Raw genomic sequence first — 12,792 nt, forward strand, 5'->3', positions numbered from 1 at the left:
GTGTCAATTCATACATTTGTAGTCAGTTTAGTTTATGTTTATTGTTTTTTTATAAGCATTTAGCCGATCATAATTGCAGTAGAAAGTATTTTCTCTTTCTCGTTACAGTTGCACGGTAGAAATTTTTCTTTAGATAGGTCGTAAAGAGGTAATTCAACTATTTTACGATGCCGAAAGCTAGATTGAACGGTGTACGGCTGAAAAAAATGGCAGAAAGTTTGATTGAATTAGATGGAGGAGCGTCAAATCAACTGACTAATGAGAGTTTTTTTTTAGGAAAGGATCTATTTCCACCTAATTCATCTAATCATCTAATCTGAACTATTGAAATTTAATCCAACGGTTAAAATTATTATAACTTTTAAAAGGTATTCTGTTTATAGCTATTTAATCAAATTTCAAAAGTTCGGATTGATTTATTGGGTGAATTTGATGGAAGAGATCTGGAGAGAATCCATTTCATTTTTTTAATATATAACATTAGTACCAACAGGATATTTTCCTATTTTTTTTTGAAGATTTAGAAATTTGTAATCGTGTCCGTTTATTGTATATCGTGTGATTAGTTTTCGTCAAATACTATTTGTGTTTAATTTTAGATAAAAAAATTTACAAATATTTTTAACTACACGATATACGATGAACGAACACGATTTACAAATTTTTGAAATTCTCACCAAGAGGATTCGGACACCCAAAATATATCATAATATATCTTTCACTTATTATATCAGGAGTGATATAGATATAAACTCATATATTCTCAATTACACAATTCAAAATATAATTACAAAGATGTATATCACTGATTATACATAAAAAAAACTCTCCCAAACAAGAACAATAAAACATAGTAATCCTAGGGAGAGTAAATTTTTAGATAAAAGTTTGTAGCTTAAATGACATGAAAGTTGATAATTGAATTATGACTTAAGCATTGATAAACGTAATTATTTTTATTTATGATACATCATTTAATTTGTAAATTTTATCTAAAAATTAGTTTTCCAAACATTACTCATAAAACATACGCCATTGATGTGAATTATGTGGAAGATAATTATTGAAAGTGGGGCCACTATTTGCTTCAATGCATGCTTCTAAATTGCCTTGCATTCGTAGATAAACACAAAAGGTGTTTGGGACCAATAATTTTACATGAAAGAAAATGATTGAAAAAAAAAAAAGCTAGCTAGCATGCACAACACAGGTGTATGGAAAGCCACACCCGTTTGGATTATTTAGAGTTATGCAATGAATTTGGCTAGGAAAAGTATCACTCCATAGTCCTCTACAGGACATATGGTCCAATGTTTTAGTGTACGGGTGTTAGATTTTTATCTATGTGGTCCCGAAGCATGTTCAGCCGCAGGAGAAAGCAAATTCCCCTTATTCAGCGGATTTGTCACCAGTTCAAATCTGGTTCCTGGCACATGAGTAATTTGTATGAGTGTATATTCTAAAAATTAAATAGTTTTGAAATTTCTTCTCCTTTAATACTAATAATTTTTTATTTAAAAAAAATCCATATTCCTCTACCGGTGTTAGTATAGGAGAATTCAATTAGGATTCTCATGGGCTAGGTTTTGTAAATTCTTGTGGACTTAAGATTACTTGTATCCCAAGACAGTTAACTTGTATATATTTGTAATATTGTGACATCAACCGCATGAGTCCATCACTTTATGTTTTGCTAGTTGCAGCAAACCCTAATGTTGATGTCAAGTCCCCTTCAACCTTAACACCATGCACTAGTGTTCTTTATTACTTTCCATCAATAAGAGTGAACCAAATCTTAACAAGAAAAGAGAAATACAAGCTTTTTTAGGAGTTAATAATTTTATTTTCCTTTTAGAGTTAATAATTTCACAAAGGCACTAGGGTTAGCCCGTTATGAGGGTGGGTGGGGTGTAAAGTGATGGGTATGAGTAGCCTGAATTCAGAATCCGAAAGTCTGCAATGTAACAGAAAATAAAATCTCTCACGGGCAGCAATGGAGTTTGAAACCTTTTAGTGGACGGTAGGGCTGGTCAATGAGTAGCTATTTAGCTAAATGAATGCCCATTTTTAAGTGTTAAATATGTGTTAATTGTGGTGATGAGCACCACCATCAACATTGATTTTATTCACATTTTAATGTAAAACTCATTTAATTGCAATATAATACATCACTTGGAGGGATCACATAACACTACTTTAAGAGTTATTCTACAAAATTATAAAAGTTTGGGTAAAAAGAAAAAGAAAGAGAGATTTTCCTCCGGTGGGAGGAGATTCTTGAGTGTAATCAAATGTATATCTACCATATGAAATGAGACGAGAAATATTGAGACGGGGGTATGTGTTAGAATCTCTCCACGGCGGGGGAACGTCATGGATGGCCTGTGCTTAGGAGGCTCCAAAGCCGACGGGGTCATGGGCTTCAATTCATAGGCATGACCAAATGAATTATCATCCAACAAACAAAATGATGGCAACGAAAAAAAAAAGAAAATTTTGAAATAGGTCAATTTTTAGTGACTTTTGACTTTTGAAATAGATCCAATTTTTAATTACTTTTGATCCATATCAAAAGACCCCAAAAAAACCCCTAAACGTAACAAGACGAGCAAAACACGGCTTTTTTTTTTTTTTTTTTGGAAAGAAACAGCTTTAGGTCCACAGGTTTGCACAGGATCAGAGACAAGTTTTCTTTAGATTTCCTCTTTCAAATGTACATCTTTCCAGCAGTTCTTACACTCCCGTCATCATTTCAAGACACATTTTACTGCAGCATACGACATGCCCGGACCATGAGAAATACAGTATCCAAAAATTTTAGAACGAAAAAAAGGTAAATGGGAAATGGTGGGCTAACCTATAAATCAATGATACATACCATGCCACTATAGCAGGAAGCACTACAGCTCATCGGAAGTATGTGCATACATTCAGCCATCTCGTCTTCCAACCATATTGAATACCATTTCCCTGATCATGCTGTATTCCATTGTCAATTGTAAACTAACTGAACTGGCGCGGGGAAGCACTTCAACCAGCTTAAACAAGCAGTTTTGAGTTCTTGTCATTTGCACTGTTTTGGTCGGAATTTCTCATTGGACAATAGAGAGCTGATCAAAACCTCGAGCCTTTTTGCTCCAGGGGTAGGCCTGAGGATTGTGGTACTGCCAATATCAGAGCATGGATCGGACCCATTGTCCCTTTTTCCTATGCACCAACCACCAGGAACAAGCATGCCAGGACCCTTAAACAATAACGCAGAATCAATTTTGTCAAGCACTGGATCATCTTGGCGAAACTTTCTTGCAAAGGGAGCATTGCTGTCGACCATCCTTTGCATATCTGCAAGGTTTAGGTGGTGAGGATGTTGCTTGGGAGGGTTGTCCCACGTTATAAAATGTAGGTCACTATTCACAGTTGTGTTGCGGAACTCTTGAGCATTACAGATGACAGTGTGAAAGTATCCCTCCGGGGACGATACAAAGTTTGCGTAGTACATGAGAACAGTTCGAGGTAGGTTGTCCCAGCCCCATATGCAGTAATCAACAAAAGGCTTTGAAAGTGCCATCCAAGCAGAACCTGTGAGAGAAAGCAAACGTTTGGTCAAATTAAACTTATGACAACAGGAAATGGTTCTCAATGTAGAGCTTATGGATATTTTTCAAGGGATTCTGTAAGGGCAGGTAGCAGTTGGAGAGGAGCAACAGGTGGAGAATTGATGGGAAATTGGCAAATCTCACTTAAAAAAACCAAATTTTTTAACGTCCAAAACCTACAAAGGCCAAGGTCAGGCTAAAAGGAACTATAAGAGTGGTGTGTAAAGAAATTAGCTAGCACCATAGAGGACCTCTGGACTTTATGTTTTTAATGTGCTGAGTACATGAAATCCCAGCGTTGTATAAGAGACAATTTAACAATCACGCAACATGGAATCAGATTATGCAGCTTAATGCTTTGATGTCGTTATTAATCGTGGTAATTGATCCCACATGGTGAGAAAAAAAAAAGCATACTAAGTTACTTTTATGCATAATAGAGAATATCGGCTATAAAAACTAGGGTCCAAATGCACATGCAACTATTATGAGTTCACGGTTTCAGAACAGCAGAACAAGAGGATATAATCCACACACACACACATATAAGTTGTTTGGTTCAGCTGCAAAAGACAGCAGTTCGACACATTTGGGAATGCATTTGTGAAAGTTGTTAAATAAAGGTCATTCCTTAACTGCAACTATTATTGAGTCATCAATATGATGTTCTGTTTCGTTCCTATTTTTCACTTCAGGGTAAATGAAATTGAACAGACGTCTTCTCATGATACGAAAGATGTTTTAGGAGTTGCTTCTTCAAAGAAAACAACTAGAGAGGGCTGAGACATATAGCCTCATCCACTCGGAGTTGAACTCTAATGTTTCCAAGCAATCCCATGTTGTCAGCATTGTAGTTTTGCACAAACACCAAAGCTGAACAAAGGTTGCTAATTATTGATTCTAATGCACTCAACACAAAAAAATATGTTTCAATTGCAAATTCTAATAGCTACGGGACATCCTTTGTTCATCTCATGTTTTCTTGTGACAATTGAATATTTTTTTTTAAAAAAGCAAAGGCTGTCATAAATTTGGCAAAACCCCATTTGTCTTACTGCTTAGCCATATTTTCAATACCAATTTTCAAATCCATAGACTACTAATCAAGTTCATTTGCTGAAAATCAAAGCAGAAAAAGGACAGCCATTTCCGTTCCTAACAATATATGTATAAATTTACGTACTTTATATATGTTTGGATTTCTACTTTCTACGTCCCATTTGGTCCTCCTATATGATTTGTCATCTAAAATTTGTACCTGTAAAAAGTTTGAAAGCTGTTGGCACACTCCTTCGCTGTGTAACCCAAAAAACATCAGCTTTCTTGGTCATATACAAACCCGGATCCACAATTATCGGTTTCGCTCTTTGATACCTATAAACAGGCAGCATTTCCAAATCAATCACACAACTTTACTCACTCAGAAAAAGAAATGAAAATAAAAACAGAAACTTTATAAATATAGACAACAAAATAAAGAACAATGGGGGAAGTTATGCATACTCTTTCCATCCAATGTTGCTCGTATGATCGATGAAATTAAGATCCCGCGGCAAGTATGAGAACGTGTGCAGCAGATCTAATCAACCAAAATAATCAAAATCCAATGATTAATTATTCAAATTTAACACACAAAAAAGTCCAAAAATCCCAAATTTTAAACGAAAGCAGTCCAAAAGGCCCAAATTTTAGACTCACCATCCTGAGTAACAAGTGGGTAATCAGAAGCGCTGAGATTGATGAACCAATCCCAATCGCCGCCCTCCCTCAGCAAAATGGCGGCCGCGTGGAGGGTGTTGGCCACCATAGTCGGGCCCCTGTAAGTGACGAGATTGGCCTTGCTGATCATCTTCACATTCCCAAACCTGATAAAAACGGGGTGGGTAGAAACGTAATTCTGCAGATCAGTCCGCTCCTTGGGCGGCGACTCGAGGTCCAGGTGGACGACGTAGCGGTTGTGCGGGTGGTAGAGGGCCTGGAGGGTCCGCTTCAGCATGTTGCCATCGCCGATGGAGCCGGAGATGAAGTAGGCGAAGCGCGGCGGCGGCGGGAGGGAGGAGACGGGAATCGGGTGGAGCTTGGATTCTATGAAGACGGAGCTGGAGATGGAGAAGGAGCGGTAGAAGGGGAGCAGCGGTGTGCCGCCGGACCACGTCAGGGTGGTGAGGAAGAGGAGGAAGAGGGAGACAATGGAGCCAATCGCCAAGGGGAAGATCCATTTGAGCTCAATTGTCTGGTGGTGCCTCAGATGGGAGTAGTAGCTCTTGAGCTTCTTCATTTTTCAAAATTCACAAACTTCCGGACCAGAATCCAAAAAAAAAAACAAAAAAATCCCACCGACCCAGATTCCAAAACGGGCTAATCCTGCTGGGTTTTCGAGATGAAGGATGAAAGGTGGGTGCTTGTTAGCATGTGTTTTCTGTTTGGTTGGAACGAAAGTGAGGGAAAAGGACAGAAAATGAAAGAGAAAATGATCTTTTTGCTGGTGGGATTTGATTAAAGAAGTGATTAGTTCGTTTAATCAGTGATTAGTGACTAAAGACTTGTTCTTTAATTTGTCCACTGAGCTGGGTTAATGGAGGGGATTATATGAAGGACGGTGAACAGTACAGAAGAAAGGTCTCCGGTGGATAAGGACGGACTAATTTGTCCAACCGCCGTGACAGGAGGGGCTAAATTCTAAAGGATTGCGACGGGGAGGGACGAGTAGGGTGGACTAGAAGTTACAAAATTACAAATTTCAGGATCCATATATATATATATATATACACATTTTCTTGGTGGATTTGAAAATGATTTAAATTAGGAAAGAAATCTGAGCCCCACGAGATTTATGCTTGTTGGTTAAACGTTATTTGTTTTCAGGTGTTTTTTAAGTCGGAAAATAGTCAAAAAAAACGTTGTGCCGTTTTCTAACTTTGAGTTTAACAAAAAACATGGGATTCATTGGGTGAAAAGTGAAAAACAAACTTGGAACAAAATGTGATTCCATTTTTCGGTTTTCTTGTTGTTGTTGTTGTTTTTTTTTTTAATTTGTTTATAAGTAGGATTTAAATTTAAGAAAATAAAAAATGCACAAGTTAAATTCTTATTTTTAATCTTAATATTAACTAGGGATTAATGTGGACCCTAATACAGGGCCTTGTGCAATAAGTTAATTCCTTTGCCTGGGTTGTTTTTGATCTTGTGTCGTTGTTATTAGCTGGTTTATTTATTATTTTTAAATGATTGACGTATACGACAATTAATTGAACTTGAAATTTCGAGTGAAATGATGAATTTGACCTGTTTTTTAATTATAAAAATGATTAAGTTCAAGTTATTACATTCAATTGCATAAGTTGTTGCGTTTAATTTCTATGAATATTTCTGTCTATTTGGAAAAGTGTCAAACATCGTGTCAAAATTGAAACCGTTTTGCACGTCAACTATGAGTTTTAACTTTTAATCACAATGCTCACGTCAACAAATAAGCAACTAATCAAAGTTAAACAACATTACCGCCAAATAAAATAATGTATTGGTGGATTAGTTGTATTGATAAAAAATTTAACTAATATTTATTGTATAATAAGCATAGGATTACATCATATATTGGATGTTCTTCGTCATTACTGAATGTATTGTATATAAAAAGGGAACTGTTATTAGTACTCCAAAAATCTCATTCTACACTCCTCATAAGTGTATTTTTATTTCTAATTTTATAAAGTTTGGAATGTTAAATGAAATTTTTGGAGTGCCAATAATAATTCCCTATAAAAAATAACATAAGATAAAAAATTATTTTTTTATTTTCAAGAGAATATTTCATGAGTTGAGTGACCTAACTCTAACAATATTTTGAATTGGGAGATCGAGACTGTAGATAAAACTCTAAAAAGAGTAAAATTAGTGATTTTTTTTTTTAAAAAGGGATCAGCTAACTCTATGAAAAATAACATAAAATAAAAAAATTATTCTTTTATTTTCAAGAGAATATTTCATGAGTTCAGTGACCTAACTCTAACAATATTTCGAATTGGGAGATCGAGACTGTAGAATAAAACTCTAAAAATAGTAAAATTAGTGGTTTTTTGTTTTAAAAAAAAATGATCAGCTAATGACTTCGTCAAGTCAATCTACATTTTCGAAGACTGAAAAGACTCACAAAAAATACAAACCTGAAATCCATTCTCAAATTAAAAGTAGTGATTTTTGGACATTCTTTGTTTTTTAAGCCAAAATAATTAACAAAGAAGATCATGTAGAAAGAGTCAAATTTTGTTTTTTTATGAACTTTCTTTTTCTTCTTTTGAATAACCAGAACGAAAAGTCAAAAGGACCCTTTCACATGTAATAATGAAATTTTGAAAGCACTTAGCATGTTGATTGTGAATTTGATATGGTATGACTTGACTTGGATACCTTATTTGACGGTTAACATCCAACTAGGACGTTAAAGTAACGATATCAAAAGCCTATCACATGCCATTATATGTTTTAACCTATTAACACGGCATCATTTTATTGATTTAGAAAACCGTCACATTAAATTTTATTGATTTAAAAACCGTCACATTAAGTATTCTTTAATAGGTTTATGTGAGTTAATTCTCATATACAACCTGATTCTTAAGTTAGATTCCTATGACATTATTTTTGTTGTGGTGTGAGTTTGATAGCTGTGAGAGGCATAATTCGTCAGAATCAAGCTCACAAGATCCATATATTACACTCAATAATTGAACTCACTCGTATTAGACTCCAGTTTTCCGATGAACTATGTCTGTGTGAGTTAATTTGATTCCAATTACGGGGCTTAAGCTCAAATATTTTGGCCAAATGCGAAAGAATTTAGCGTCACGGTTGCCTGTGAAGTCTTACCCAATTCGGGACCCACTGAAGCCGGGTGCGTTTGGTACGCAGACGGGACGGAACGGGACGGGACGGGACGGGACGGAACGAAGATGTAATTTTTGAAAAAGACATGGGGTATATTTTTCTTAAAATGGTAAAACATTGTGTTCCACAGACGTGGAACAAACCCGTTCCAGGGGGGAGGTGGGACGCAAAAACACTCAAAATCTGTCCCGTGGAACAGCCCATTCCACCCATTTTTGGCGCACCAAACGCGGGACGGAACGCCTCGTCCCGTTCCGTCCCGTCCCGTCCCACGTACCAAACGCACCCAACTACCAACTACGCCTACGAATTAATATGGCCCCACCAACATTCTCAAAAATCCCAAATAAGTTGAAATTAGTGGAAAGTAGGTTATCGTCCACCATGAATGGCTAGGAATATGTAACCTCTTTAATCCCAAGACTTCTCGGTTTATTCATTTACATCTTCTTAGACAGTGACATGCTCACAAGAGGGAAAAAATCACCATCACTTCATATCATTCGTCTCGTAATTAAGATTGTAATTAAGATTCTAAAAAACGCTAGGTGCTAGTCAGGTGTTAGGCTGGGGTTTAACGCTTACGCGGCTAGGCAGGACTTAGGCGGGCGCCTAAGCGGATTTAAGTAAATCTATTATATTTTGTGTAAAATAAATGTCCGTTTATACTTAAAATATATATAATTTCATCATAAACTACAAAATAGAATGACATATATATTATGAAGTATTGGAACATAATGAAAACATGAAGAACAAGCATATAATGTGTGTTCATTTAAGTATTCAACAAGTCTCTTACAATTTATTGAGAAAAATAAAATGCAAGATGAAGTTATATATTTTCTGTCTAAGTGAGCCGCAGTCTAGACGAGCGCCTAGGCAGTCTAGACGAGCTCCTCATCAAGTCTAGGCACCATTTCTTAATTTTCTAACGCCTAAGCATTAATCAGGATGGTGGTCAGCCACCTAGCATCTAGACGGCGCTAGACAAGGATTTTTAGAACAGTGCCCATAATATATCCCAGTTGTATGCTAAAATCTCCCCAACTGGAGGGACGGAAAGAGCCTCGGTCCTATCCAGCAATGCAACAGAAAATGGTACGAAAAAAAGATAAAGGTGTCAATGCGTTTGGTATAATGCACGATTGAACATGTATGCTGGAAAACCCTAAATACAGAACAAGGTATCTCTTCCAAGTTACATTACTTGCAACAAAAGTATAAGTTCAGAGGCTTTTAACGATGTCGAATCTGGAAAAAAAAAGGGGGAAACAAAGGGGAGACAAGTCAGTAGAAAGAAAGAATTGAGATCGTAGGTATTTTTTCAAACGATGGTTGCTTACCAACCTCGAAATACAAGTACAACATGTAACGGGACTGCAGTCAAAACTCTTTCTCTTTAAACATGGAGAAGTAGAAGCTGTAAACAGGACACTTCAACTTGCTTTTTCAGCGCTGTTGAAAATCCGCAATCTATAAGAACAAAAGGACTGGTTTAATGGTTCCTTCACTTAGAAATTGCCGAAAACGGACTTACAATTCTGCATGTGTGTACAGATAGAACATTTCAAGTCCAAAATCTGGATGCTGGTAGTTCCATTGTGTTGCGGCCTATACACTTGGTCACGCGGTACAATATCTACAGAATAACCGGCAGAACAACGTATTCACAGTAACTGGGTAAATTTTTAACACATTGCTATGGACTTCTAAAGAGGGTCAAGACATCATAATTCGCCTTTCATTCATCTTGTTCATGATCCGGGATGCATCGTTAAGTCTATTTGATCTTTCGTAGATGCTGGCAACAACGAGGTGTAACTCCTTCTTGTTGATGTTGGGATCAGAGATCAGCCTCTCAAATAGTGCCTCTACCATCTTAAAATCTTTTCTTGCGCCGTAAAGACTAAGCATCTGGAAGTGAACTTCATCGGAGAAAACACACCCTTCTTCCTGCATCTCACTGTATACAGCATCTGCCTTCTCAAATTCCCGTAACTTTCCATAAGCATTGAGAACTAGATCAATCACATTGGAAGCGGGGAAGTATCCTGCCACTCTCATCTTTTCAAACACCTCAATGCAGTTCGCGTACTTCCGGTTTCTTGAAAAAAGATCAATCATGCAACCAAAGACCGATATATCCTTCACCTCCCCAGCCTCAAAAGCTTGACGGAAAACCCATGTAGCCTCTTCTATGCGACCGGCTCTAGCAAGAATCGTAATTGCAGTCTCCCTAGGGATATTGTCTGGGCGCTTGAGCTCATGAAGTAAACGCTTAGCATGAGCAACCAAGCCTACTCTCTCATAAGCCACAATCATGGTCTGATAAAGAACCTGATCAATCTCAACCCCGGAGCTCCTCAGCTTTTGAAACAGCATTGCTGCCCGATCCAGTTTCCCAGCCTTACCCCATATAGATATAATCGTTGAGTATGTAATTGCATTTGGCTGAACCCCTCTCTGCTGCATTTCTTGCACAAGATTCGTAGCTTTTTCGTGTTCAAGTGACTTCCCATAAATCTTGATCATCGTATTGTATGTGACAACGTTCTGCTCAATATCCATTCTCTGCATCAATCGAAAAAGATGGATGGCTTCCCCGAAAAGCTCAGCATCGCCATAAACCCTCAAAAGAGTATTGTAACTAACAACATTAGGTTCAAGTCCCATTTTCCTCATGCCCCAAAACAACCTGTCAGCTTCCTTAGCCATATCGAGCTGCCCGTAAACATCAATCATAACATTGCACGTCGTGAGATCAAGCGGACACTTAACCTCATTCATCTCCGAGAACACAGACAACGCCTCAACAAACTTTTGGTTCTCAATGTACATGCTCAAAAGCGTCGAATAGCTAACTGTATCTGGCAAAACACCAACCGCCCTCATCTCTTTAATAAGGAGCCGAGCTTCCCTAAACAACCTAGCTTTCCCAAACACATTGATCATCGAATTGTAAGCCACAAGGTCCGGCATAATCCCCGACCTCTTCAACCTCGAAAAAATGGAAATTGCCTTGGAATAATCACACAACTTACGCGAAAGCTCAATCAAGTTGCTGTACAGAACAAGATCGCCGGGCACACGGTCCTGTTCCATCTTCTGGAGCCAAGAGAGCGCCGAATCAAACATACCCGCCTTCCCGAAAGAAGTAATCAGCGTCGAATAAGTGTACCTATCAGGTGCCAGCGCTCTCTGGCGCATTTCGTCGAACAGTCCGTGTGCAATCTCCCACTGCTTGGCGCGAAGCACGTTGCGTATCACAACATTGTAAGCGAACACGGAGGGAGTGTACAGAGCTTCCTCGTTAATCCAATCGAGGATAGCGAGTGACCGCTGCCAATCAGACTCCCGCGAGAGCAGCGAAACCATGAACCGAATCGACAGCTGCCGGCCTTTGTAGGCCGACATTAGAGAGTACAGTTCCTGCTCGTTCTGGGTCTGTCCGATTGATGACAGGAGCTCGTCCATGTCGACGCTGTGGTCCAAATGCGACGGACCTTGCTGGTTTCTGGGGCGGCGGTTCTGGTGGGACGGCGTGGAGGAGGGAGACGGCGTCGTTTTGAGCTGCGGGGTTCTCCTCCAGACATTTCTGCTTGGCGAAGAAGATGAGAATCCAATGGGTCGGAAACAAGTTCTGGGTTTTGGTTCGCGGTGGTTGAAGGTGAAGGGTACGGCGGTGTAATTATGGGCTTTGTTGGGGGTTAAAACTGGAATAGAGAAGGAAGTAGACGCTGTGCCGAGTTGCATGATCTAAACGACGACCGTTAGTTTCTGGAGTGTTTTTGAAAAATGAGCAAAGATGTTGTAAAATTGAATGATTTACTTACATCCGGGAATAAGCTCGAACAGCCAAAAATACCCTTCTCTGTTTGTCGTCGAGTGGGGTAGAACCGACTTTGTATATTTTTCGTATTCACATATTTCCCCTTTTCGACGGTAATTACCAATTGAGAAACGAACTTGGTTTTATTGAAGTAGTGTGCAATCAGAATCTGCTACATTTTTTAGGACTCACATCATTTTTTTTTTTTACCTTTTACACGTTTTTATTAATTTTTGTACATTGATCTTCTTCAATTCATTCGATCTGACGGTCAAAAATTGAGGCAGAGGGATGTGAAAGGTAAAAATGATTGTGTGGATAGCACCATCATTTTTTAATTAGTATTTAATAACGATATTTCACATTGAATTATTTTTAACTATAATTAAAGAGATTTAAACTTCACTTGATAGCACGTCCACTCTAACCAATGTAAATATTAATTATGTTGATGCACAAAATTGGATTGACTTTGGAACA

The 12,792-nt window shown here is 38.0% G+C and overlaps 2 protein-coding genes across 2 annotated transcripts; both read right to left on the reverse strand.

Annotated features, from left to right (window-relative positions):
* Positions 1-2,679: 2,679 nt before the first annotated feature.
* Positions 2,680-6,400, reverse strand: LOC103442319 (beta-glucuronosyltransferase GlcAT14B). The gene is made up of 4 exons (XM_008381098.4): positions 5,295-6,400; positions 5,100-5,175; positions 4,855-4,970; positions 2,680-3,579 (listed from the first exon to the last, which is right to left on the reverse strand). Exons 1-4 carry the CDS (start codon positions 5,872-5,874, stop codon positions 3,065-3,067), a joined length of 1,287 nt encoding a protein of 428 aa, XP_008379320.2. The 5' UTR covers positions 5,875-6,400; the 3' UTR covers positions 2,680-3,064.
* Positions 6,401-9,635: 3,235 nt separating this feature from the next.
* Positions 9,636-12,292, reverse strand: LOC103442318 (pentatricopeptide repeat-containing protein At5g39980, chloroplastic). Its single transcript, XM_008381097.4, has 2 exons — positions 9,831-12,292; positions 9,636-9,734 (listed from the first exon to the last, which is right to left on the reverse strand). The coding sequence occupies exon 1, from the start codon at positions 12,234-12,236 to the stop codon at positions 10,203-10,205; it is 2,034 nt and encodes a 677-aa protein (XP_008379319.2). The 5' UTR covers positions 12,237-12,292; the 3' UTR covers positions 9,636-9,734; positions 9,831-10,202.
* Between the last annotated feature and the right edge of the window lie 500 nt (positions 12,293-12,792).

This window comes from Malus domestica, chromosome 09, assembly GCF_042453785.1.
Source record: "Malus domestica chromosome 09, GDT2T_hap1".
Taxonomy (NCBI): domain Eukaryota; kingdom Viridiplantae; phylum Streptophyta; class Magnoliopsida; order Rosales; family Rosaceae; genus Malus; species Malus domestica.